The 27445-nt window shown below is 49.1% G+C and overlaps 1 protein-coding gene across 1 annotated transcript in view; it reads left to right on the top strand.

Moving 5' to 3' along the window:
* Positions 1–1037: 1037 nt before the first annotated feature.
* The window catches only part of DHX9 (DExH-box helicase 9), a 111028-nt gene continuing 84620 nt past the window's right edge, over positions 1038–27445 (top strand). The window contains exons 1-5 of the mRNA XM_073571335.1: positions 1038–1188; positions 14027–14162; positions 26701–26841; positions 26927–27029; positions 27167–27300. Of these exons, the coding sequence (XP_073427436.1) occupies positions 14052–14162; positions 26701–26841; positions 26927–27029; positions 27167–27300 (489 nt within the window). The 5' untranslated portion in view covers positions 1038–1188; positions 14027–14051. The remainder of the gene's footprint in view (positions 1189–14026; positions 14163–26700; positions 26842–26926; positions 27030–27166; positions 27301–27445) is intronic.

The raw sequence follows: 27445 nt of genomic DNA, 5'->3' as shown, positions 1-27445 counted from the left end.
AGATACATTTTTTCCTTAGTGTCAGTCTCCAGGTGGCAGCAGCATACACCCATGGTCTCCTGTCTCCCCCAATGAAGCGACAGAGAAACACTGTTGTTTTGCCTGAAGAGTCTTTTTCTGACGCCGTTGCTACCGCCAGAAGAATGGAGCAGTGGGATTATTACTTTTAGCCACTTTTTTCGCTCGCTAAGCCTGAAGCAGTAAAAAGCCGAGTTCCTGCAACCACGACATGGGCACAGCGAGTCTTTTTGCCATTGGCTGGGGGTTTTTTTTGCACTTTTTCAGGCGGGTTCCATTCAGAATCTGTGTGAAAAAATCTCATGGTGTGCACAAACCCTAAGCAGTTCTACAACATCCCCGCAAGTTTATTCCCAGCTGGAGGGTCACCTGAGGTGTTTTTCTGTGGTAAGGCCAGGTTCACATAGCGTTAACACAGCCCGTTCAACGCATAGCGTTAACGGACTGCGTTAATGCTATACCGCTAGCACTGATGCTTCCGTTTACGCCGCCATAGACCCCCCATTATGTGGCGCATCGTGACGTATGCCGTAAAGCGGCATGCGTTCGCGACGTGCCGTTATCCACTGACGGAGTCTCGGACTGTAGCGTCTGAGGCTCCGTCACCCCTAGCGCTGATGAAGCATATCGCGTTATGCTATGCGTTGAACGGGCTGTGTTAACACTATGTGAACCTGGCCTTACGGCATACGTCGCAATGCACCACATAATGGGGGTCTATGGCAGCGTTAACGGACTGCCATAACGCAGTGTGACCCCAGCCTTATTAATAGTTTCTGATTTATTACTGTGAACAACGAATTACCTAAGGTTTTGTATGCCCAAACTCTCTGCACAAGACAACTTCCCGTCTAAAACATACAGTTCTTGTGTAGAAACTAAAATGCACGCTCTTTCTTTCAACTGTTTTTATTTTTTCCCACCTCTTCCTCTATTTATTCAAAGGCAGTGGTGCCCTATTCAAAGATGGCGCCAAACGTTCTCAGCAGAAAAATACAACTTCCGGTTCATGGTTCTTCATGATTGGTCATTGTGTATTGGCGCATGCGCAGGTCGTTTTGACGAGAGGTGAGGCGCTTATGTGTGGTATCTCCGCGGCCATTTTGTTCGTGGCTGTGTATTGTGACCAGCGGCCTGTGTGGTGCGGACGGAAGAGACGCGGAGATCCCGGTGAGTGGCGGTTCTATATAAATATCGTGACCGGCAAATAAATAGTAGAACGGAGGATTCTCCAGCCTGTGTTATTGTGCGGAGAGTGACTTTTCCATAGTCACATGTATAGGGTAATGGTGGTGACGCCGTCCTGCTGCCATATGTCTGCGTTGTGGATGTGCCGCATCTCCCTGCAGGCCCTGGTCACATATGTGCGTTATGTGCTTCTGTATGACTGAAGCGCTTTTGTTCCCTGTTATCAGCCCTTTTGTGCCAGGTGCAGTGCGACCTCCCTGACTGGGTCAGTTGCTGTCCCCATTGATCTCGGTGCTTTGTTGTTATGGTCTCCAATTGCTTTTATAGCAGCAACACATACCAGAGCGTGGTACAGAGCGCCATCATACGTGTGTGACCCGTGGTTGCCGCTGCGATCTCTGCGCCATCATAGTCATCGGTAATAGTGGCGAAGCCTCGTGCTACGTTCAGTGACTGCAAGCAGAAATCTTAAAACGCGTCACCTGTGTGATCAATGGAGATGCGACAACTCATGTTGTTTTTTTTTCCCCTTCGTGATGAACGGTTTTTATTGATAGTGTTTTTGCGCTCTGATTCTCGCTCTTTAAGTATATACCATATGTGTTGCTCTTTTTCTCGCTCTCGTGTGTTTAAAATATATATTCTCTAAAAAATAAAAACCTTAACGTCTTTAGTCCCCATAAGACACTAGCACCCGCATATCAGTATTGCATTGGAAAAAAAATGATCTCCTTTTGCAGCTTAGCCACGACGCTGAAGTTGGTTTCTTATTCGGCAATTTTTTTTTTCATATTTTTTTTATATTGGTTTAACAACTAAAAATAAGCATCACAATAATAACATACAATGCAGCGAGGTGCCCTGATGTGAATACACTTAAAAACATCTCCAAAAATTATAAAACTGACACAAAAATGAGCATCAGAGTGGGGACTGAAGAGTGTTAATGAAAGGGTTAAATGACTTTGGGCTACTGATCTCACACTAAGAATACACAGACATTGGTGCCCCGCATCAAACCCAGGTCCCTCTAGCCTGGCCCAAATGGGTTCTGGGCATTAGAATTGGCATCAAAGTGGGCAGACAGTCGATTTTGGTATTTGACTAAGTAACTGGTGTTCTTATGGGGTTAAATGAGTTTGGGCCAGTGATCTAAAACTAAGAATACACAGTGATTTTCCGCATAAAACCCAGGACCCTGAAGCCTGGTCCAAATGGGTTCTGGGCATCAGAACTGGCATCACAAACAACCGATTTTCACAGATTTTGTATTTTTCGCTTTATAAGACACTCCGGATTATAAGACGCACCACAAATTTTGAGGAGAAAAATAGGAAATAACTTTTTTTTAATAAAATGGTGGTGCCTCTTATAATCCAGGTGTCTTATTGCTTACTGGGGGTGGTGGCTGCGGTGAAGCGGGGTCCCAGGGTCGCTGCTGGAGGAGGCAGGCGTGGGGTGATACTGCAGGCCGCAGGAAGGGATGAGAGGGTGCTCCGATGTGCAGCGCGCTGCCAGGGGGGCTCGTGATGCTATCAGGGGGGCTTGTGCTGCTGCCAGGGGTCTGTGCTGCTACCATGGGGGCTTGTGCTGCTATCAGGGGGGCTTGTCCTGCTGCCAGGGGTCTGTGCTGCTACCATGGAGGCTCGTGCTGCTATCAGGGGGGCTTGTCCTGCTGCCAGGGATCTGTGCTGCTATCAGGGGGGCTTGTGCTGCTGCCAGGGGTCTGTGCTGCTACCATGGAGGCTCGTGCTGCTATCAGGGGGGCTTGTCCTGCTGCCAGGGATCTGTGCTGCTATCAGGGGGGCTTGTGCTGCTGCCAGGGGGGGTCTGTGCAGCAGCCCGGGGCTCTGCCGACACTTACCGGGTGTAGGCCGCAGGGGTTAGGTATATCCACTTTGTCAGATGCACCCCCATTTAAAAAGTGCGTCTTACAAAGCGGAAAATACGGTAACTGATGTTTTTTAGGGGTTTAAAGACTTTGGGCCACTGATCTCAACACTAAGGTTATGTGCCCAGGTATGCAGAAAATTTCTGCATGAAAACCGGACTCCTTCCCAGAAAACGCGCATTTTTAGGATACATTTTTTTCCGCGCTTCTCCAGACACAGAAAATATACGTAAAAACGCAGACTTTTCCGTGAAATTAATGAGCATGCTGCGTTTTTTTACTGCGAAGCTGTTTTTTCGCAGAAAAAGAATGTATCAATATGCACAAAAAGTGCAAAATACATTAAAATGAATAGGATACTTCTTTTGAGCGATTTTTAAGCGTTTTTGCTGGTAAAAACGCTTAAACGCGAAAAAACTGCTTACGTGGGCACACAGCCTAAGGCGCCCACGTTCAGGATCTTTTGCGTTTTTTTTAGCGATTTCCCCTCCCCTGCAAAAACGCTTAAACGCATACATTAAGCAACCCATTATTAGAATGCATTCCGCAATTTTTGTGCCCATGCTGTGTTTTTTCCCGCGAAAAAAAACGCAGCATGTTCATTAATTTTGCTGAAAATCTGTGGATTTGCCACTATGTTCATTGTATTAGGATGCTCCGGAAAAAAACAAAAACACAAAAAACTGCAATAAAAAGCGAGAGAGAAAAAGCGGATTTCATGAGGAGTCCAGTTTTGCTAAGGAAAATTCTGCTTACATGGGCACATAGCCTCAGGCTACTTTCACACATCAGGTTTTTTTTCTGACAGGCAGGATCCGGTGTCGCGCCGGATCCGACGTAAATTGTGGAAAACTGATTAAACGGATCCATTTTTCTGCCGGAACTGTCTAGCTGGCTGGTAATGGATGAGGGCCTCACCATATCTGTTTCCTAGGGGTTGGCCCATTGAATTTGGGCATGCTCAGACTTAAAAAAAAAAAAAACTGATCCGGTAACCGGATCCGTCTTTTTCTGGATCTGGCGTCGATAGATTTGCATTGTAGTAAAAAGCTGGGATCCGGCGCTGTCCGTTTTTTCGCCGCAGACAAAAAACCGTTACTTGAGACGTTTCCAGTTGCCAGAATCAAAATTTTTGCCAGATCTGGCAGAAACCGGAAGAAACAGAAGGCCATGCGTCGCGATCCGGCGCTAATACAATTCAATGAGACAAAACCAGAACTGGCGGCAGACTTAGCCTGATCCGTTTTTTTTTAAAAAAAAATAGCCGGATCCTGCTTGTCGGAAAAAACCTGATGTGTGAAAGTAGCCTAAGAACTGACATCAGGCTATCACTCCCCAGATCCCGCCCCACAGTGTGTTATGATGTATTCACACTGCGAGGCTAGGAATCTGGTGCCTGCGCAGTGAGGAACTATAGCTGCGCCTGCCCTTATCTCCCTCGTCTCTTTCCTCCCTCTGCAGCGTCTTATGAGCTGACCTGCCATCTGATCTCCGCACACACAGTTCACTATAGCTGGGGGCAGGCGCAGCTATAGATTCCCAGCCACGCAGTGTGAATACATCATAACACACTGCGAGCGGGATCTGGGGCCTCCGAAACACGCAGACGCGGTAGCCTGATGTCAGTCCCCGGGCAACGCGCACTGCGCATGCCCGAGAACTGTTGGCACAGCGCAGGCGCCGGCATGTAACAGGAGGAGGCGGCGCACAGACACAACAGGGGGATGATGGATGGCTGGGCGACGGCTCATACAGGGGGACACACCATACCTATGGGACTCAATACAGGTATGGCGAGCAATTTATATAACTCAATATTTCGGCGTTACAAGGGATTAGAAACAGAAGAGCCACCTTCACAGAGTGCAGCCTTCGTGCTGCTGAAGGTGGCTCTTTTACTTAAAACCTCCCTGGGGGGGGTGACAGGTTCCCTTTAATATGAGATCAGTGGCCCAAAGTCATTTAACCCCTTAAAAACATCAGTTACTTATTCAAATTTGTGAGAATGGGCTGTTTGCCCAATTTGATGCCAATTCTGATGCCTAGAACCCATTTGGGACAGGCTGGAGAGACCTGGTTTTAATATGTGGCTCCCTGTTCCATGTTTGTAATGTGATATCAGTGGCCAGAGTCATTTAACCCTTTCAGTAACATCCTTTGGTGCCCACTTTGATGCCCGTTTTTGTTATAGTTTTATAATTTTTGTAGCTGTTTTAAGTGTATTCACATCAGGGTACCTCGCTGCATTGTATGCTGTTAGTTATGCTTATTTTTTGTTAAACCTATAAAAAACAGAAAAGAATAAAATTGCCAAATAAGAAACCAACTTGGGCCTGGTAGCTTAGCCTGTGTTTTCAATAATGGCAGGCGATGGACTTCGGAAGGTTGTAAGACACCATCTCTCCCTCTAAATGATGATGTCAGAGATCGCCATCGGTATTTAAAAGGAACCTGTCAGGACGGTTAACAAGTTTAGCCCGCAGATATAGGGTTAATATGCATTTTAATTGTTAGAAATTAGCCTGGCACTGAAAGCTGGTGGCTCCTGGGAGAAAGTTAATTTTCTCCCAACAGCCAGGCACCTTTCTAAAACTTTAACCTGAAGATTAATCCCATGTCTGCAAGTTAACAGCGTTATCCGATGTGACAGGTTCTCTTTAAAGTGAATCTGCCAGCAGGTTTTTGCTATCCCATCTAAAAACAGCATGATGAAGGGGCAGAGATCCTGATTTCTGCGATGTGTCGCTTACTGGCCCGGTTGCTGCTATTTTGATAAACACCCTGATTCATCTGCTGCAGATCTTCCAGTCCTCTGAATGCTGAACCCTCTATAACCCTGCCAACACCATTGATTGGCTACTTTCGGTGTACACTGCGCATAGGCAGAAAGCTGATAATGTCAGGGGTGGGGTTAAGCAGAGCTCTGGAATATGGAGGACTACATGGCAGTAGGTTTACTAGTCCTCTAGTGATAATCTCCTGCTGATAAAACTAATTTTTATCAAAACTACAGCAAGCAGCCCTGTAAGTGACACATAGCTGGAATTGAGGTCTCTGCCAATACATCATGTAGCTTTCAAACTAGGTGGCAGATTCCCATTAAGTGTATAAACGATAACCATCTTGTCTAGATCGGATCGCTTCTGTTAGAGGCAGGTGCTGATTGTGTAGCACAGTCGCCATGTATGGAGTGAGCTCCTCAGCCCGCTTCATACCCTCGCACCCACCATGTCACATAAATAAATGTCACATATTCGGAATATATTAAGGGCCAACAAACAGAGGCATATGTATCAATGACGCCAACATTGGATGCTGCAGAATACAGGCTGCCATACGTAAGGTCCTGCATTCTACAGTCATGGCCAAAAGTTTTGAGAATGACACAAATATTAATTTTTACAAAGTCTACTGCTTCATTTTTTCTAATGGCAATTTGCATATACTCCAGAATGTTATAAAGAGTGATCAGCTTAACAGCAATTGCTTGCAAAGTCAATATTTGCCTAGAAAATGAACTTTATCCCCCAAAACACATTTCAACATCATTGCAGCCCTGCCTTAAAAGGACCAGCTAACATCGTTTCAGTGATTGCTCCATTAACACAGATGTGGGTGTTGATGAGAACAGGGCTGGAGATCAATCTGTCATGATTAAGTAAGAATGACACCACTGGACACTTTAAAAGGAGGCTTGTGCTTGGCATCATTGTTTCTCTTCTGTTAACCATGGTTATCTCTAAAGAAACACGTGCAGTCATCATTGCACTGCACAAAAATGGCCTAACAGGGAAGAATATCGCAGCTAGAAAGATTGCACCTCAGTCAACAATCTATCGCATCATCAAGAACTTCAAGGAGAGAGACTCCAGGGCGTCCAAGAAAGACCAGCAAGCGCCAGGACCGTCTCTTAAAAGTGTTTCAGCTGCGGATCGGGCTATCAGCAGTGCAGAGCTTGCTCAGGAATGGCAGCAGGCAGGTGTGAGTGCATCTGCACGCACTGTGAGGCGGAGACTCTTGGAGCAAGGCCTGGTCTCAAGGAGGGCAGCAAAGAAGCCACTTCTCTCCAGGAAAAACATCATGGACAGACTGATATTCTGCAAGAGGTACAGGGAGTGGACTGCTGAGGACTGGGGTAAAGTCATTTTCTCTGATGAATCCCCTTTTCGATTGTTTGGGACATCTGGAAAACGGCTTATTCGGAGAAGACCAAGTGAGCGCTACCACCAGTCTTGTCTCATGCCAACTGTCAAGCATCCTGAAACCATTCATGTGTGGGGTTGCTTCTCAGCCAAGGGAATGGGCTCTCTCTCAGTCTTGCCTAAAAACACAGCCATGAATAAAGAATGGTACCAGAATGTCCTCCAAGAGCAACTTCTCCCAACCGTCCAAGAGCAGTTTGGCGATCAACAATGCCTTTTTCAACATGATGGAGCACCTTGCCATAAAGCAAAGGTGATAACTAAATGGCTCAGGGAACAAAACAGAGATTTCTCGTTCGCCTTATTGGGGGACACAGAGACCATGGGTGTATGCTGCTGCCACTAGGAGGCTGACACTATGCACAAAAAAGTTAGCTCCTCCTCCGCCGTATACACCCCACCGACCGGCAGGAAATTCCTCAGTTTAGCTTAGTGTCAGTAGGAGGTGGACACGGGTCTTTTATTAGACCCATATCTACCTCAGTGTGCGTCGTTTCTTTGCAGGTTCCGGAGGGATACGGAGTGAACAGTCACATCCGTACTCCCACAAAGAGACTATGAGTACGGCGTGTACTGCCACCCCGTATCCTCATAGGTCTCCGGAGCAGGACCAGGAGCCTCGCACAAGTAGGTGCCAGCCGCACGGACGGTCCTTGCCCCCCGCCTCCCACCATCTCGCCTACCAGAGCCTGAAGGTTGGATGAGGCGCGGATTTCATAGAGACAGACAGCGTGGGATTTTCAGGTACCTTTATTGTAAGGCCCCCTGCCTGGGTGAGTATGTCAGTCTTCCCCCGGCGTTTTCTCTTGGAGCGGTCGCCAGGGGGACCACGTTATGGTCCCTGCACGCCCCGCATCCCCCCACGGTCACCGCATCCATGCAGGCCCCGGGTCTTCATGGGCCTCGTTCTGTGCTTCCCCCTTTTTTCCATCTTGGCAGGGGTAGCGCTGGGGTCGAGCAGTTCTGGGCAGGGACGCGGCCCGGTGTTGCGACGCGTCTTCCGCGCAGACCCCCTGCTGACAGGCGGCCGCCGCAACTAATTTAGGCCCCGGCTTGTGTTCGGGCCTACCGCAGCGTCGCGGCCACGCCCCCCGCCCCTTTCTACTAAGCGGGCTTCACTCCCGCTCTCCCCAGGCCCTCCCCCCGCCTTTCCCTCTCCTGCCCAGCATATGGCTAGAGGGCAGCAATTATTAACCCTGCGAGGACCGCCCTTCCCCGGGACCCGCGCTTTTCTACAGGCAGGCGCCATCTTCACAGCCTGCCAGCCGGACGCAGCTGGAGAGGCTCCCCAGCCCCTGTGCAGTTTCTGCAAGCAGCTTTTTGCCTCTTTGGGACGGCCAGCCGGACTTCTCCCTGATCTGCATCCCCGGACAGGTCGAGCAGCATCGCTTTTGGGGACACCGGACCGTGAGTAGTTCTGCACGGCAGACAGACCCTTCTCCGCCCTCTGTCCCCCAACCTTCCGGCACTACCTCAGGTTTTTCACAATGTCTATCCCTACGGCTGATCGTACCCGCTCTTCGGCCCTCCCCTGCACAGCCCGACGCCGCTCAGGAGCCATCCAAAGCCCCAGGGGTGAGTGAGCCCCCCTTGCCGGGTTGGGCCTCCTCCCTATCACAGTCGGTGGCAGACCTCACCAAGGTGTCTCGGTCCCTAGTAGCCGTTCTGGATAAGTTGCCCTTGGGAGCTTCTGCGGGACCTAGCACGTCCCAGGACGTCCCATCTGAGCCAGCCAGTGTCAGTCGCAAGAGACCCAGGCAGGATCTCCAGGCGGAGTCCTCTCCTCGCCCTACCTCACCCCATACTCCCCAGCAGTCTCCCTCTCGGGCCTCCTCTCCCGAGTCAGGTGAAGCGCTTTCGGAATCTGAAGGGGTCTTAGAGCTGGATTCGGATCAGGATGCGAACATGAAGGTTACGGTGCAGAACCTCATTGCCGCGATTTACCATACCTTCGACATCACTGACGCCCCTGCGAAATCCTCAGATCAGGAGGTTTCGTTCAGACGGGCGGAAACACGTTCCAGGGTGTTTCCCTTTCATTCCGAGTTTGGGAAGATTTTTACCAAGGAAAGGGAAGATCCGACTAGACGCTTTCAAAGAGGAAAGCGTCTCGGCGTGCTGTATCCGTTTGCTAAAGAGCTCACGGACAACTGGGCCGCTTCTCCTTCAGTGGACCCTCCCGTATCCAGACTCTCTAATAATACTGTTCTTCCGCTGTCGGGTGTAGCGTCTCTAAAAGATTCTAATGACAGAATCATAGAATCCCTAGCAAAGTCTGCCTTCGAGGCGGCATCTGTGGCGGTATGTCCAGTCTTTGCTTCATCTTGGGCAGCAAAGGCTATATCCGCTTGGGCAGAGGACCTTCGGCAGGGCATTCTGGATAAGGCACAACCGGAGCATTTGGCCGATCTCGCCAATCAGATTTCCCATGCGGGGGATTATCTGCATTCTGCTTCCTTGGATGCCGCATCTTGCGCGGTTCAGGCGTCAAGCAACATCGTGGCAATCCGACGTACAATTTGGCTCAAGGCCTGGCAGGCGGACTTGTCCTCTAAAAAGTCTGACTAATCTGCCTTTTCAAGGAGTGCGTCTCTTTGGGTCCCAATTGGACCAGATTATTAAGGACGCTACCGGAGGTACGAGTTCTCTTCTCCCCCAATCCAAGTCTCGCAGACCTCCTCCAAGGCGTCAGTTCCGTCCCTTTCGGTCTTTCCGCCGTTTCAATGCGGCGGAAAACCCTTCCAACCAGCAAAGGCCACAAGCACGTCAGGAAAGAAAGAAGGTCTCCTTCAGGCTCACTCCGTCCTGGCGGTCCCACTCTTCCCAGGGAAGACCACCCAGATCTAGATCTGGACGGTCTACGTCCGCATGACTATCATCGGTCTTCCGTGGGTCCCTTCCAATTGGGAGGTCGACTTCTTTTCTTCAGCGACGTCTGGTTCGCCTCAGTAGAGGACGCTTGGGTCAGAGAGGTTGTATCGACAGGATACAAAATAGAGTTCGTTTCTCTTCCACGGGATCGCTTCTTCCAATCCCGTCCGCCACGGGATCCTGCCTTGATCCCGGGGTTCGGTTCGGCCATCGCCTCTCTCCTCAGCTCCGGGGTGACTGTGCCCGTTCCCGAATCGGAACGATTCACAGGGTTTTATTTAAACCTGTTTGTGGTGCCGAAAAAGGACGGGGCGGTTCGACCCATCTTGGATCTCAAGTTACTCAACAAGAGAGTTCGCCTCCGCCACTTCCGGATGGAGTCGGTTCGCTCGGTGATTGCCTCCATGGAGGAGCAGGAATTCATGTGTTCCATAGACATCCAAGATGCCTATCTACACGTGCCCATATTTCCCGGACATCCGAAGTTCCTGTGGTTTGCGATTCACCACGAACATTATCAGTTCGTCGCGCTCCCTTTCGGGCTCGCCACCGCTCCCAGGGTCTTCACGAAGATTATGGCAGCGTTGATGGCCTTGTTGAGGATCAGAGGTCTTGTTTTTCCGTATCTCGACGATATTCTGATCAAGGCTCCCTCCTTTCATCAGGCCCGCCTAAGTGTGGCGATCGTTCTAGACACCCTGTCCAGTTTTGGGTGGATCGTCAACCGGAAAAGTCCTGTCTGATCCCTACTCAACGCCTTGTGTTTCTGGGCCTTCTTTTCGACACTTGTCGGTCAAGGGTATTTCTCCCACAAGACAAGATTCTTTCCCTGCAGCAGGGCGTCCGATCACTACAGATCGCACGGTTTTCATCTCTCAGGACAGCCATGAGGACTCTGGGGAAGATGGTGGCAGCAATAGAGGCAGTTCCCTTTGCCCAGTTTTCACGCCAGGCCCCTCCAGCAGGCCATTTTGTCCAGGTGGAACAGGTCGGCTCTGTCTCTGGATCGTCCGGTTCGTCTTTCATGCCGGATCAAGCAGTCTCTCAACTGGTGGTTGACGTCTCCCCTCATTCTCTCGGGGCGGGCCTTTCTTCCCAGATTGTCACAACGGACTCCAGCCTCATCGGCTGGGGTGCAGTGTTCCGCAATCACACTGTTCAGGGTCGATGGTCGACTAAGGAATCAGCTCTGCAGATCAATGTCCTAGAGATACGAGCGATCCTTCTGGCTCTCGTCCACTGGGAACAGCACCTCAAGGGCCTGCCTGTCAGGATTCAAACAGACAATGCCACAGCGGTGGCGTATATCAACCGACAAGGGGGGACACGGAGTGTCTCAGCCCTGGCGGAAGTGTCCAGAATTCTTCAATGGGCAGAGACCTTCGTTCCAACAATTTCCGCGGTTCACATTCCCGACGTGGACAACTGGGCCGCCGATTTTCTAAGCTGCGAGGGTCTCGCGGCAGGGGATTGGTCCCTACATCCGGAGGTGTTTCATCTCCTCTGCCGTCGGTGGGGAACCCCGGACGTAGACCTCATGGCGTCTCTCCTCAAAAGGAAGGTACCACAATTCGTGTCCAGGTCTCGGGGGCCCCCTGGCAGGGGGCGCCGACGCTCTGGCCGTTCCTTGGTCACAGTTCGAGCTCCCCTACCTGTTCCCTCCCTTGCCTCTTCTTCCCAAGCTGTTGAAGAAAATCAAGGCAGAAGGGATTCCAGTCGTCCTCATCGCCCCGAATTGGCCCAGAAGGTCTTGCTTCGCGGACATTGTCAACCTTCTCGCGGACGCCCCCTGGAAGCTTCCCGACAGGGCAGATCTGCTGTCGCAAGGCCCGATTTGCCACCCCAATTCTCGGTCGCTCAATTTAACGGTGTGGCTGTTGAGACCGAGGTTTTGAAACGGGCAGGATTCTCTGATCGAGTGATTCATACCATGATCCGCGCCAGAAAGCCTTCCTCTTCCAAGCTCTATTACCGTACTTGGAAAGCCTATTTCTCCTGGTGTGAGGCCAATGACATTGCAGCCATGGTTTTTTCGCTTCCTTCTGTTCTGGCGTTTCTTCAGACAGGGCTGGATGCGGGGCTTGCTCTCAGTTCCTTAAGGGTCAAGTTTCGGCACTGTCCATTTTATTTCAGAAGATGCTGGCCTCCCGGCCCCAGGTCAAAACCTTTCTTCAGGGTGTGGCTCACACGGTTCCTCCGTACCGAGCGCCCGTGGATCCTTGGGATCTTAATTTCGTTCTTGGGGTTCTGCAAGGTCCTCCTTTTGAACCTCTCAGGGATGTTTCCCTGCCCTCCTTTCTTGGAAGGTGGCCTTTCTGGTGGCCATTACTTCCATCCGACGTGTGTCGGAATTAGCGGCCCTTTCTTGCCGCTCTCCCTTCTTGGTACTTCATCAGGACAAGGTAGTTCTGCGGCCTCCGCCCTCTTTCCTTCCGAAGGTGGTATCTTCGTTTCACCTCAATGAGGACATTGTTCTGCCATCCTTCTGCCCGAGCCCAGCTCATCCTCAGGAGCGATCCTTGAACAAGCTGGACCTGGTCAGGGCATTGAGAGTCTATCTAGCCAGGACATCTTCCTTGCGGAAGTCAGACTCTCTGTTTATCATTCCAGACGGTGCAAGGAAAGGTCACCCAGCCTCAAAGGCCACTATTGCTCGCTGGATCAGATCGGCAATTTTGGAGGCATACCGGGTCAAGCATCGTGCAGCTCCTTCAGGGATCAGAGCGCACTCTACCCGGGCGGTGGGTGCCTCCTGGGCGGTGTGCCACAGAGCTTCCGCGCTGCAGCTCTGCAAATCTGCAACGTGGTCTTCGGTTCACACTTTTGTGAAATTCTACAGGGTCCACACCTATGCTTCGGCGGACGCCAGCCTAGGTAGAAGGATTCTGCAGGCCGCGGTGGTGAGTCCACTGGCCTGATGGAAGTTTGTTTCCCACCCCAGGGACTGCTTTGGGACGTCCCATGGTCTCTGTGTCCCCCAATAAGGCGAACGAGAAAACAGGATTTTTTGGGTTGCTTACCGTAAAATCTGTTTCTCGGAGCCTTCATTGGGGGACACAGCACCCTCCCATGTTCTACAACTCCTGTTCTTATGTTTGTTGATTGGTTACAGTTGAGTTGTTCGTTCTGTTTTCAATCTATTCCGTTACTTCTCCTACTGCTTTCTCACTAACTGAGGAATTTCCTGCCGGTCGGTGGGGTGTATACGGCGGAGGAGGAGCTAACTTTTTTGTGCATAGTGTCAGCCTCCTAGTGGCAGCAGCATACACCCATGGTCTCTGTGTCCCCCAATGAAGGCCCCGAGAAACAGATTTTACGGTAAGCAACCCAAAAAATCCTGTTTTTGGGACCATGGCCTGGAAACTCCCCAGATCTTAATCCCATTGAGAACTTGTGGTCAATCATCAAGAGACGGGTGGACAAACAAAAACCTTCAAATTCAGACAAAATAAAAGCATTGATTTTGCAAGAATGGACTGCTATCAGTCAGGATTTGATCCAGAAGTTGATTGAGAGCATGCCAGGGAGAATTGCTGAGGTCCTGAAGAAGGGTCAACACTGCAAATATTGACTTGCTGCATTAACTCATTCTAACTGTCAATATAACCTTTTGCTACTCATAATATGATTGCAATTATATTTCTGTATGTGATAAAAACATCTGACAAACACACATAAAAACCAGAGGCCAGCAGATCATGTGAAAATATAATATTTGTGTCATTCTCAAAACTTTTGGCCATGACTGTACATAGTGTCCAGGCCAATGACCAAAAATTAAGTCACTTCATGTTACTCTTGTTTTCATCACATAAACTCTTAAGTGTATTGACAGATATATATTATATGTTCCCAGGTCACAAGAAAGTCCTTGTCCCATCATGGCTGACATAAAGAATTTTCTATATGCTTGGTGCGGGAAGAAGAAAGTTACTCCAAGCTATGACATCCGCGCGGCAGGAAATAAGAACCGTCCGAAGTTTGTGTGTGAGGTATGTTGTGTTATTAAAGGGGTATTCCTTTTCAAAGAACGTTATTAAAATTTGAACACAAAGGAAAGGAATGATTACAAATGGCTTGTTCATCTTTATTAAAAAACAATACAGAGAAAGGAAGGTAAGGGGAAAGAAATAATACACATACTTAACAGTAATGTGTATCATATTTAAATGCTGTTGAGGATATACATTAGCATCTCAAATAACATTATATATCAAGTAATAACAAGAAAATTCCAAAACATAAGAGAGACAATAATATAATTTCAAGATATAGCCAGACCAAGATTTCCACCTCTTATAATAAGTTGTGTAATAGTGATTGGCTATTTCATGGCTCTTTTCATATGAATTATGTAGCATCATCTTATCATAAATATCACTCATAACAGGGACAGGATTTTCTTTCCACAAAGCCGCTATAGCGTTTTTAGTGACCAAAAATATGTGGATTATAATTAAAGGGAGTATTCCTGTGTCCTAAGGCTGGGATGTGCCGTCACCTTATGATCGGTGCAGTGTGTCCATCACTGATGGATCGTAAGATTTTCTACCATCTCCTGATCAGTTTATCTTTTTTATTGCACACTACTGTGGAGTCCTTGTGGCACGATGCAGCTGCGGGCACTCATCCTGTATCTCTTCAGATCACGATTTGGATAAAACCTGAATGCTTTTGTTGGTGTCTTATTGTAGATCTGTTATCCAGTTACATGCGCAAGGTCTTAAAGGGGTTGTCCACTACTAAGACAGCCCCATCTTAAATTAAATGTTTTGCCCCAATAAAATTGTTTATACTCCCGTGCTTGCACTCACGGTACCGGTGCTGTGATGCAGTGGAATGACACGTGATGCCAGCGCCCAATTAGAGCTGGCGTCACTGTCTCTGCTTTCGGACACCCTGAACATGAAGAGGAAAACCAGGATCAGCTGCAGCCCTGGCTTCCTGTTCATGTTCAGTGTGTCTGAAGGCGGAGACAGTGATGTCAGCGCTGATTGGGTGCCGGCCTCATGTCATTGCACCGCATCACAGCCCCGGGGAGAGTGAACGCCGACACCTTGGGAACGGAGTTGGTACGGGAGGTGAGTATAGGCTTTATTTTATCGTGGCATAGCATTTGGTTTAAGAAGGGATTATCCTAGTAGTGGACAACCTCTTTTAAGGGAACCTGTCACCAGGATTGTCCCATATGTGGTGAGGCCATTCTAATAAGCTGTATATCTGTCCCCAATCCAACCTGCAAGACAAGAAAAACACTAATCTACTCGCCTACTGGACATTCAGGTCCAGTGGGCGTCACTGTCTTGGTCCGGTGTCTCCTCTTCTTGCAATGCCTTTATACTCGCCTACTGGACAGTCGGGTCCAATGGGCATCACTGTCTTGGTCCGGTGCCTCCTCTCTTCTTGCAATGCCTTTATGCCCGCCTACTGGACATTCGGGTCCAACGGGCATCACTGTCTTGGTCCGATGCCTCCTCTCTTCTTGCAATGCCGTCCTCCTGTGCTTTTTGTGGATAACGTGTCCTGTGTCATCCACATAGTGTCCCCACATCGCAGGCATACTTTTCTACCCTGTTGAGGGCAGAGCAAAGTATTGTAGTGTGCATGCTAAGCAATAGGCCAAAGAGCCCAGGTACACTGCAGTACGCCTGAGCAGAAGTGCAATGACGGGGACACTGTGTGGATGATGGAGGACACATTAACCACACGAAGCACATTAGGAAGATGGCATCGCAAGAAGAGAGGAGGCACCGGACCAAGATACCTGACGCCCATTGGACCCCACCACATTGTAGGTGAGTATAATAAATAGGGGCATATGTACAGCATATTAGATTGCTGTATATCAGGGCTGAAAAGTGTTGGTCTTATCACATATGGGGCAAACCTGGTAAAGTGACCCTTTATCCCCCAAACCTAAATGTGACTATACATGTCTCATGCGTAGCACCGTCTGTCAGTTCAACAGCTGACTTTACTCTGTAAAATGAGCACCACAGAAGCATTGGGAGCACTCACATTTGTTCTTACTTTAATGACATCTGCTACAATACTGATCAGTTCATAAAAAAGTGGTCTGAAACACTGATTAAATCATAAATCTCTTTTTAAAGGGAACCTGTCACCTCTTTTTTTTGGCCTACCAGCTAAAAATATCAGTTAAGTGTCAGCTATGCATTCCACAACTACTTCTGAAATCCCTTGACTCCCTATGTATCACCCATAAAAACCTTTTTTATTGCTCCCACGCTGTATGGTAATGTGTCCGGTCCGATGGGCGTTTGTTGTGAATTCGCTTTCTGGCCTACCTCTGGTTGCTAGTGAAGGTAGTGGAGCTGGTTGTATTGACAGAGGGGTCGCGAGTTCTCTTTCTGGGCTCCCTCTGGTGGTTACTGGAGGTAATGGAGCTGATCTAATTAACAGAGGCCTGCCACCTGATAATGAGGAGGATGACTGGAGATCTGGAGTTTCTGACTGGATTTAAGACAGCCGACTCCCTGCCTCCTGAGGTCTTAGTTTCCAGCTCAGTCCCTGCATGCTCAGCTAAGTGTTCTTTTTCTATTGTTCTCATTTGATCTGGTTTTGTCTATTTCAGTTTTGTGTGTTCAGCCAGCTCCGGCTGGGGCTGTACTGAATTTCCATCCTTATGTTACTGTTTGTGCCAGTTTGTTTTTGTCCCTTATTAGATTGGTATATTCTGAAAGCAGAGCAAAAAGAGGTCTGAGTACTGATAAAGTGGGCGAAGTCTAGTGACTTCAGTATTTTTCTATCAGACGTGTTGGGCATTTTTTTAACCAGGATTTTTTGCGTGATTGCAGACAGTCTTTTCTTTCCTGTCTTGTCTAGTTAGTGTGGGGCCCATCGTTTGCTCAGTCTATTTTCCTACCTGCGTTTGTGTTTTCATCTTGTCTCACCGACAGTATATGTTTGGGGGCTATCTATTCCTTTGGGGTCTGACCTGGGGCAGTTTAGATTTCCCCTTTCTTGCTTTAGGCTTATTTAGTTCTCCGACTGTGTCCAGGCGTCTAGGATCATCGTAGGCACGCTCCACGGCTACTGCTAGTTGTGTGGATAGGATCAGGGGTCTGCAATCCGCTTAGTTACCAACCTCTCAGGTTTTCTGTGGCTTAGCTTGGTCTTGCTTTCCTCCTCGGTGACCCAATTATAATAGGCGTTGCTTTAGTTCCCTCACGCCACCCCTCCCTCCTTGGTTTGCTGTATGCATTCTTTGCCATGAATATCGCAGATCCCGTAGAGATCTCGCGCGTGCGCATTTAAATGGGATCTCGCGTGTGTGCAGTATGCTTTGTCAACTGCGGGCAAAGCCGAAAAGCAGTGGTGTTCATGTGCCGTACCGCTTTTCAGCTTTGCCCGCAGTTGGGCAAAGTATACTGTGCACGAGTGAAATCTCTACTCGATCTGCGATATTCTCGGCAAGGAATGCGTACAGCAAGCCGAGGAAGGGTGGAGTGAAGGAACAGAAGCAATGCCGACCGGACCGAACACATTACCATACAGCGCGGGAGCAGTAAAGGTTTTTATAGGTGATACATGGGGAGTCAGGGGGTTTCAGACGTAGTTGTGGAATGCATAGCTGATACTCAATTAACTGATATTTTTAGCTGGTAGGCCAAAAAAGAGGTGACAGGTTCCCTTTAATGTAATCTATTTTTCTTTATTTTGCTCACTTATATGGCGCCATTAATACCACAGTGCGTTACATACATTATCGGCACTGTCCCCATTGATGCTCACAATCTAAATTCCCTATCAGTATTTCTTTGAAGTGTGGGAGGAAACCGGAGTACCTGGAAGAAACCCACACAAACACGGGAAAAATATAGAAACTCGTTACAGATGACGTCCTTGGTGGGATTTGAACCCAGGACTCCAGCGCTTCAAGGTTGCAGTGCTTACCACTGAGCCACATATATTCTCTCACTACCTTCACTTTGATGGAGCTTTGTTTGACTATGCCAGTGTGCACTGGGGTTAATAGAGTCCTCATTAAGGGACAGAGGCCGCAGTCACTGCCTCTACTCCCACCCAGAAGCAAAGCACCATCAAAGATGTCTGTTTTGGGGGCTGGGCTAGTCCCTGTTCTTTAGAGCATGCATCAGTTGTCAATTCCAAAATGTGCTCAGTAGGTTCTTGTGACTGCAATCTTTTTAATGCACAGTGACAGTGTACTCTTTCGTCGGCTCTAATGAGAAGAGGTGAGTCGGCAGCAGAGCGCACTGTTAATGCACTTGGAAAACCAGGTAATCTTATAGACAACAGCCCCAATTCCGCAAGTTAGGTCAGTTTTGGGTCACTGTTAATTCCACAAGGGTAGTCAGTCATCAGGTCTCTGTCTCAGACCATTAAAGCTGCCATCTGGTCCTCAGTCCACACCTTGACAAATTTTACCAAATGCGCAATATGGCTGCACTCTGAGGCCCAAAGTACTGCAGGCTGCATGGACAGCTATTGTCCTATTTTCCCACCCATTGGGGCTGTGTCGGGATGGCCACGGCCCTGTGACCCCCCCCCACCACAAATGATATTAAGGAAGCACGCTCATCAAAAAATGTTATCCTCTTAATATATTGTAATCATCATATTATAATGCACTGTGTACTTACAATTGCTCATTTCTCTATCGCCTCATTGGGGGACACAGAGACCATGGGTGTATGCTGCTGCCACTAGGAGGCTGACACTATGCAAATAAGAAAGTTAGCTCCTCCTCCGCAGTATACACCTCACCGACAGGAAGTAAGATATCCAGTTTACCTTAGTGTCAGTAGGAGGTGGACACGGGTCTTTCATAGACCCATATCTACCTCAGTGTGCGTCGTTTCTTTTCAGATCTTTCGGAGGGATACAGAGTGAATAGTCACATCTGTAGTCCCACAAGAGACTGTGAGTACGGCGTGTACTGCCACCCCGTATCCTCACAGCTCTCCGATGCAGGACCAACAGCGCCAGCACGGGTTCGTGTCAGCGATCCAGATGGTCCTCGTCTCCCGTCTCCCACCCACTCGCCTACCAGAGCCTGTCGGTTTGGATGAGGCGCGGACATACTTCTACAAGGACGTTCAAGGTACCTTTTTTCCAACAGGTTTTCCATGGAACGGTCCGAGGACAGGGTAAGTATAGGGCCCCAGTCGCATCCTCCATCAGCTTCATCCTTCAGGAGCGGTCGCCGTGGCGGTGCTGCGAGGCCTCCGCGACCGTCCCGCGCTTCCAGACTGCCACCGCATGTGCCCCACAGCCCGTTTTTCTTCATCTCGGCCAGGCTTCAGACAGCAGCGTTCGGGCTGCGTTACCTCCGCGCCACCCCTTGCTGACAGGCGGCCGCCGCACTTAATTTAGGCCCCGGCTTCAGTTTGGGCCTAGTCCAGCGTCGCGACCACGCCCCCTCCTTCATTCTCAGGCGGCTTTTCCTCCCGCCCGTTCTAAGCCCGCCCACCGCCTCCCCTCCTGCTCCCAGGCGCCCTGAGGCGGCGATCAGCCCACCATTGTCAGCGGGCAGTGTTGGGCCTAGTCCAGCGTCGCGGCCACGCCCCCTCCTTCATTCTCAGGCGGCTTTTCCTCCCGCCCGTTCTAAGCCCGCCCACCGCCTCCCCTCCTGCTCCCAGGCGCCCTGAGGCGGCGATCAGCCCACCATTGTCAGCGGGCAGAGTCATGTTCAGCGTCGGCGGTTAGCTCCGCCCATCCTATCAGGAAAAGCGCGCTTCCTTCTCGTGCATCTCAGGCGGCCGCCATTTTCTCTCCTGTCAACCAGACACTGTCAGCCGGACACTGCACTCTGCTGCGACCCTGCAAATCCAGAGGAGCTGTGCAGCATCGCGTACTGGGGTTATCCACAGGACAACAGACCGTGAGTAGTTCTGCTTCGGCAGACTGACACCCTCCTCCCTGTCCCCCAATCTTCCGGCATTCCTTTCAGTGACTGTCCCTCATTATGTGTACAACTAAGCCTGATCATGCTCGCCCCCCTGCTCCCACGGGCACTTTAGTTCAAGTTCTTTGCATGTTCTTCTGCAAGCGCAAACTTCGCTCAGGTCAGTCCACTCCCCAGTCAGTGGCGGTTCTGGATAAGTTGCCCCTGGATACTTCTTCAGTATCCACTAGGTTGCAAGAGGCTCCATCTGAGCCAGCCAGCATGAGTCGCAAAAGACCCAGGCAAGTTCTCCAGCCGGAATCCTCCCCTCGTCCCATCTCGCCACATAGTCCGTCCCAGCAGTCTTCTTCCCGTGCCTCCTCACCTGAGTCAGGCGAAGCGTTCTCGGACGCGCCATCCGAAGAGATTTTAGAGCTGGATTCGGACCATGACGCGGACATGAAGGTTACGGTTCAGAACCTCATTGCAGCGTTTAACCACTCCTTCGAAATCACAGACTCCCCTGCGAAATCCTCAGATCAGGAGGTTTCGTTCAGACGGGCACTCTGAGTTTGACAAGCGTCTTACCAGGGAAAGAGTAAATCCGACCAGGCACTTTCAATGAGGGAAGCGCCTCGGCGCACGGTATCCATTTTCTCAAGAGCTCACCGACCACGTCGGCTTCCCCCGCTGTTGACACTCCCGTGTCCAGACTATCTAACAACACGGTCCTCCCGATTTCAGTTGTGGCGTCTCTGAAAGATTCTAACGACAGGATCATAGAATCTTTAGCAAAGTCAGCATTTGAAGCAGCTGCGACGGTGCTAAGTCCTGCCTTCGCTTCCACTTGGGTAGCAAACGCCATAGCTACCTGGGCGGAGAATTTCCGCCAGGGCATTCTGGATAGGGCCCAACCAGAGCGATTGGCCGAGCTAGCCAACCAGATCTCCCATGCAGGGGATTATTTGGTCTCAGCCTCCTTGGATGCCGCGTCTTGCGCAGCTCAAGCGTCTAGCAACGTTGTTGCAATCCGGCGTATAATTTGGCTCAAGGCTTGGCAGGCGGATTTGTCTTCAGAAAAGTCCCTTACCAATCTGCCTTTTCAGGGAGCGCATCTTTTCGGATCCCAGCTGGTCCAGATTATTAAAGACGCCACTGGAGGTACAAGCTCTCTTCTCCCTCAGTCCAAGCCTCGTAGACCTCCTCCAAGGCGTCAGTTTAGCTTTCGGTCTTTCCACTGCTTCGCGACGGCAGAAGCCTTGTCCAACCAACAAAGCCGCAAGCACGCCAGGATAGGAAGAAGGTCTCCTTTAAGCCCACTCCCTCCTGGCGGTCTCACTCCTCTCAGTCCTCCAGATCCAGAACTGGACGGTCCACATCAGCATGACTATCACGACACCTGCCTTCGTTCCGGGTTTTTTTGCATCCATCGCCTCCCTCCTCAGTTCCGGGGTGATCGTCCCCGTTCTCGAGTCAGAACCGTTTCACAGGGTTTTATTCAAGCCTGTTTGTGGTTTAAAAAAAAAAAAAAAAAAGAGGCGGCGCGGTCTGGCCCATCCTGGACCTCAAGTTACTGAACAGGAGGGACCGCCTACGACATTTCAGGATGGAGTCTCTTCGTTCAGTAATCGCTTCCATAGAAGCGCCGGAATTCATGGGCTCAATAGACATTCAACATGCCTATCTGCATGTGCCCATCCTTTTTGGGCATCAGAAATTCCTGCACTTCGTGTTTCACCAGGACCTCTACCAGTTTGTCGCCCTGCCGTTCGGTCTCACCACCACACTGAGTATTTACAAGGATCATGGTGGCGTTGATCGCCTTGTTGTGGATCAGAGGTCTGGTCCTCTTTCCGTACCTCGACGACATTCTAATCAAAGTTCCGTTTGTTCACCAGACTCGCAAGGTCTACCCTCTACACCCTGTCCAATTTAGGGTGGCTTGTCAACAAACGATGTCCTGCTTGTTCCGACACTACGTCTTGTGTTTCTAGGCCTATTATTCGACACCCGTCGATCCGGGGTTTTTCTTCCACTAGAGAAAATGATCTCTCTGCGGCGAGATGTACGGTCACTGCAGAGCACACGGATTCCATCTTTCCGGTCAGCCATGAAGGTCTTGGGAAAGATGGTGGCAACGGCCGAAGCGGTTCCCTTTACCCATTTCTCTCAAGACCGCTTCAACAAGCCATCCTGTCTCGGTAGAACAGGTCTGTCCTTTCCCTGGATCGGCCAATTCACCTTTCGCCCTGTGTCAAACAATCCCTCAATTGGTGGCTGACGTCACCTCTCTCTCTTTCTCTGGGCAGGTCATTGTGACAACGGACGCCAGTCCTTTGGGCTGGGGTGCAGTGTTTCGCAATCACGCTATTCAGCGTCGGTGGTCGACTCAATACACAAGTCTGTCTATCAATGTCCTCAAGATACGGACGATTTATCTGTCTCTCGTTCTCTGGGAAATGCTCAGGGGTCTGCACTCCGTATTCAAACGAACTATGCCACAGCGGGGGCATATGTCAATCTCCAAGGGGGACACGAAATTCCTCAGCTCTAGCGGAAGTGCCCAAGATTGTTCACTGGGCAGAGATATCAGTCCCAGTAATTCTGCGGTGCACATTCCCGGCGTGCACAACTGGGCCGCCGTTTTTCTCGGCCGCGAGGTCTCGCAGCGGGAGAATGGTCCTTACATCCGGACGTCTTTCATCAGCTTTCCCGTCATTTGGGGACTCCGGAGGTAGATCGCCTAAACAGCAAAGTCCCACAGTTCGTATCCAGGGCCCGAGATTCTCTTGCAGCGGGCGCAGATGCTCTGACCATTCCCTGGTCTCAGTTCGAGCTCCCTTATCCTTTCCCTCCCCTTCCTCTTCTTCCCAAGTTGTTGAAGAAAATCAAGGCGGTAGGGGTTCCAGTCATCGTCATCGCTCCGGATTGGCCCAGAAGTTTTTGGTTCACGGACGTCGTCAACCTGCTCGCGGACGCCCCCTGGAAGCTTCCAGACAGAGCAGATCTGCTTTCTCAGGGTCCGATTTGCCACCCTAATTCTCAGTCGCTCTATTTAACGGCATGGCTGTTGAGGCCGCGGTTCTGAAACGGTCTGGTTCTTCGGATCGGGTTTTTCACACCATGTTCCGGGCTAGGAAGCCTTCGTATTCCAAAATTTATTATCGTACGGGGACGGCTTATTTCACTCGGTGCGAGGCCATTAACATTCCGCCCATGTCCTTTTTCATTCCCTTCTGTCCTGGCGTTCCTCCAGACAGGCCTTGATGCAGGCTTTGCCCTCAGCTTTTTGAAAGGTCAAGTTTCGGCGTTTTCCATTCTGTTTCAGAAGACATAGGCCTCCCATCCGCAGGTCAAGACCTTCCTTCAGTGGTGGCTCATGCGGCACCTCCATACCGCGTTCCTGTGGATCCATGGGATCTTAATCTGGTTCTCGAGGTTCTGCAAGGTCCACCTTTCCAACCTCTCAGGGAAGTTTCTCTATCCCTTCTCTTCTGGAAGGTAGCATTCCTGGTGGCCATCACCTCCATCCGGCGCGTGTCGGAATTGGCGGCCCTTTCTTGTCGCTCCCCTTTCTTGGTACCCCATTAGGATAAGGTGGTCCTGCGGCCTCCGCTCTCTTTCCTTCCTAAGGTGGTGTCCACTTTCCACCTGTATGAGGATATTGTTCTCCTGTCCTTTTGTCCGGGTCCAACTCATCCTCTTGAACGTTACTTGAACAAGCTAGACCTGGTCAGTGTGATGAAAGTCGACCTTGTTAGGACGACTCCCTTGCGGAAGACAGACTCCCTCTTCGTCATTCCAGATGACGCGCGGAAAGGTCAGCCGGCCTTCAAGGCTACTATTGCTCGCTGGATCAGATCGGCAATTTTGGAAGCCTACCGGGTCAAGCATCGAGTGGTCCCTCCTGGAATTAGAGCTCACTCTACCCGGGCAGTGTGTGCCTCCTAGGCGGTGCATCACACAGCTTCTGCTCGGCAGCTTTGCAAAGCTGCAACCTGGTCATCTCTTCACACGTGTGTGAAATTTTCCAGGGTCCACACCTATGCTTCGGCGGATGCCAGCCTAGGAAAAAAGGATCCTGCAGGCAGCGGTGGTGAGTCCGCTGGCCTGATTGATATTTGTTTTCCCTCCCCAGGGACTGCTTTGGGACGTCCCATGGTCTCTGTGTCCCCCAATAAGGCGATAGAGAAAACAGGATTTTTGGGTTGCTTACCGTAAAATCTGTTTCTCGGAGCCTTCATTGGGGGACACAGCACCCTCCCATGTTTTACAACTCCTGCTATTTGCTATGTGTCTTATGGTTACAGTTGAGTTGTCTGTTTATTCTCTATTCTGTTGTTTCTCCTACTGCTTTCTCACTAACTGGATATCTTACTTCCTGTCGGTGAGGTGTATACTGCGGAGGAGGAGCTAACTTTCTTATTTGCATAGTGTCAGCCTCCTAGTGGCAGCAGCATACACCCATGGTCTCTGTGTCCCCCAATGAAGGCTCCGAGAAACAGATTTTACGGTAAGCAACCCAAAAATCCTGTTTTTCCCATACTACCCAACTAATTCTCTCTTCCATTAGAACTATTACATCATGTGATTAAAAACTGACTAGCTGAATCCTTCTAAGCTCTATGTAGAAACAGGAAGTCAATTTTGCCTGCATGAGTCATCAGCCAATGCAAAAGTCTCTGGCAGGGGGAGGAGGGAGCAGATGGGCCAGGATATGAAGATGGGAATGATTTTTGCAGGGGCAAGACACTACCTGTTTCTAGATAGAAAAGAGAATAATTAGCTGGGTAGAAAGATAAATGAGTACTAGTAAGCACACTGTGCTATATAATATGATTATTGCAATGTATTAAGATAATAAAGACTTTGCTGGGAGTTATTTAACCCCTTAACGACCGTCGATATGCATTAAAACAGCGGTCGTTAAGAGACCTTATTCCTAATTGCCGTTTTAAAATGGTCGCTTCAATTCCCAAAGGTGTCAGGGTTGATTAACCACTTAAATACTGCTGTTTATCGTCACAGAGGTATTTAGTTGGTTGCAAGGCTTTTACAAGACCCCCTTTGTAACCATCTGGTCTCTATTCTGGTGGTGTCCAATAATTTTCCGCATCCTTTTAAGCTCAGAAGTGTGGGCGACCACAGTTCTGTGAATGCCTAAAAAGATGGGACACCCCAGAACAGACTCCAAATGAAGTACGAAGTGTCTCCTTCTGCCTTATGGTGGGTGGTTGTTGGGGTGTCGTCTGTATCACATTTTTTGTGAGATTTACATGGAAACCTAGACGTAAGTGATCAGCGTAGAACACAAGAATGCGATCCAGCCTTATTTTGGAAACGATCAAAAAATTATGTACCCCAGAATGTTACTAATAAAAACCCTAATTCATCCCACACAAAAGCAGCCCCCTCTCAGGTCCGTCATCTGTCACTGGAACTATAGGGGGTTCCCATATTAGTGCTAGAACAAAGACTCTGGAAGAATGACATGGCTCCCGCCCCCTCAAATAAAATCTAGTGCATCCTGTGGTCCCCAATCTAAATGCCCACCTCAGTTTCTACAGTGGGGTCTGGCACCTTTGGGTCTCTGCAAATGACCGCCCATAAACGCAAGCAAAATCTATGCTCCAAAAGCTAATGAATGCTCCTTCCTTCTCAGCCCTGACATGTGGCCAAGCAGAAACTTCTTAAAACATTATATGGGGCTGCACCGCATTCGGGAGAACTTGCGCAAAAATTGATTGGGTCCAGTTTCCCCTAATAACCATTGTGTACCTGACAAATTTGCAACAAATACAAAAATAAAATTTCTACCACTAAAATATCATATTTCTCCTTTGCCTCATTGGGGGACACAGGGCCATGGGTGTATACTGCTGTCACTAGGTCTCAGTGTTATAAAATTCTGTGAGGCACCTACGGGTTCAAAATACTCAATACACCCCTAGATGAATTCCTTAGGCAGTGAATTGTCCAATAGGGGGGTCACTTGTGGGAGGTTTCTGCTGTTTTCGCATGTCGGGCTCTGCAAAGGCAACATAACATTTATAATCTATCCCAGGCAAGCTTTCTTTTCATAGCCCTTCCATGTGCCCAAACAGAAGTTTTTGACCACATATGGGCTATATTCGCATTAATTATGCAACTGAGTACGTTTTCTCACATTATCCTTTATGAAAATTGCAAAGTTGAGGCAAAAAACATTTTCGTGAAAAAAATAAATCTTTTCAATATGACGACCTAGTGTTATCAAATTCTGTGTAGTACCTGTGGGTTCAAAATGCTCACTATAGTGTAGTTCCAAAATGGGGTCAGTGGTGGGGGTTTCCACAGTTCAGGCTCATTATGGGATTTCCAAACGTGACATTACGCTCGCAGACCATTCCATCAAAGTCTGCGTTCCAAAATATCAATCTTTCCTTTCCGAGCCCCAACGTGTGCCCAAACAGCAGTAGTTTTCCCCTACATATTTTTCATCAGCAAGGTTGGGGCAATAGCTCTCAGATTTTTGTCCGACAGCTAATTTTATGTGTATCCATCCTGGTTTATGATTGATTTTTAGTTTTTATTTCATATCAGGCATATTGTTTATAAAAATTTGTGGTGCTAAGTTACGATACTACTGTACTATTCACATTATTAAATATTTATTTCTATAGGTTCGTGTTGATACCTTCAACTTCACAGGCATGGGAAATTCTACAAGTAAGAAGGACGCCCAGAGTAATGCGGCTCGAGACTTTGTGAACTACCTGGTTAGAATTGGAGAAGTGAGGAGTGATGAAGTGCCATCACTTGGGGTAGGCGACGTCTGACCTTTTAAAAGTGCAAACGAAAATTCTGACTGCTTGTGTTAGAAATGTTGATCAGCATCTTAATTTTCAGGTTGGGCAGACGGATTCAACTGATGATGGAGGTACAGATGGATTTGAGGGCCCCACTGGAGGACCATTGCCTCCACACTTGGCCATAAAGGCAGAAAAAGGAGGTATGCGTGATGGCAGCGTGAGATTGTAGTCCTTAGTATTTTGAAATTTAGTTGATGCACAGAAACTTTTTTTTTTCTTTCTATGAATCTATTGTAAGTTAAATGTGTGTTCTTTTTTTTTTTTTTCTTTTCTCAAGAATCACCGGTTTCTGGCGGCTCACAGTTTTCCGGCAACTCGGGATATGGTCCACAAACTGGTGGTGCAAGCTGGGGCCGTGGGGCCAACCTGAAAGACTATTACGCAAAAAGAGATGAACAGGATGCTCAGGCGGTATGTTACTACTTTGTGACAAAACATTTTGACTTCAGCATTCACACTTTGCAGTTTTTTGCAGCTCTTTTCAAGAAATCTTGGTTTCGGGGTTTTTTGTGCAATTCTTACAGTCGGCTAAACTTTAGGGTTTCTCAAACTTTTT

This window comes from Dendrobates tinctorius, unplaced genomic scaffold (assembly GCF_039654945.1).
Source record: "Dendrobates tinctorius isolate UK_male_01 unplaced genomic scaffold, ASM3965494v1 ptg000029l, whole genome shotgun sequence".
Lineage (NCBI taxonomy): Eukaryota > Metazoa > Chordata > Amphibia > Anura > Dendrobatidae > Dendrobates > Dendrobates tinctorius.
The sequence above is the reverse complement of the archived record's forward strand: the minus strand, read 5'-3'. Positions and strand labels throughout refer to the sequence as shown.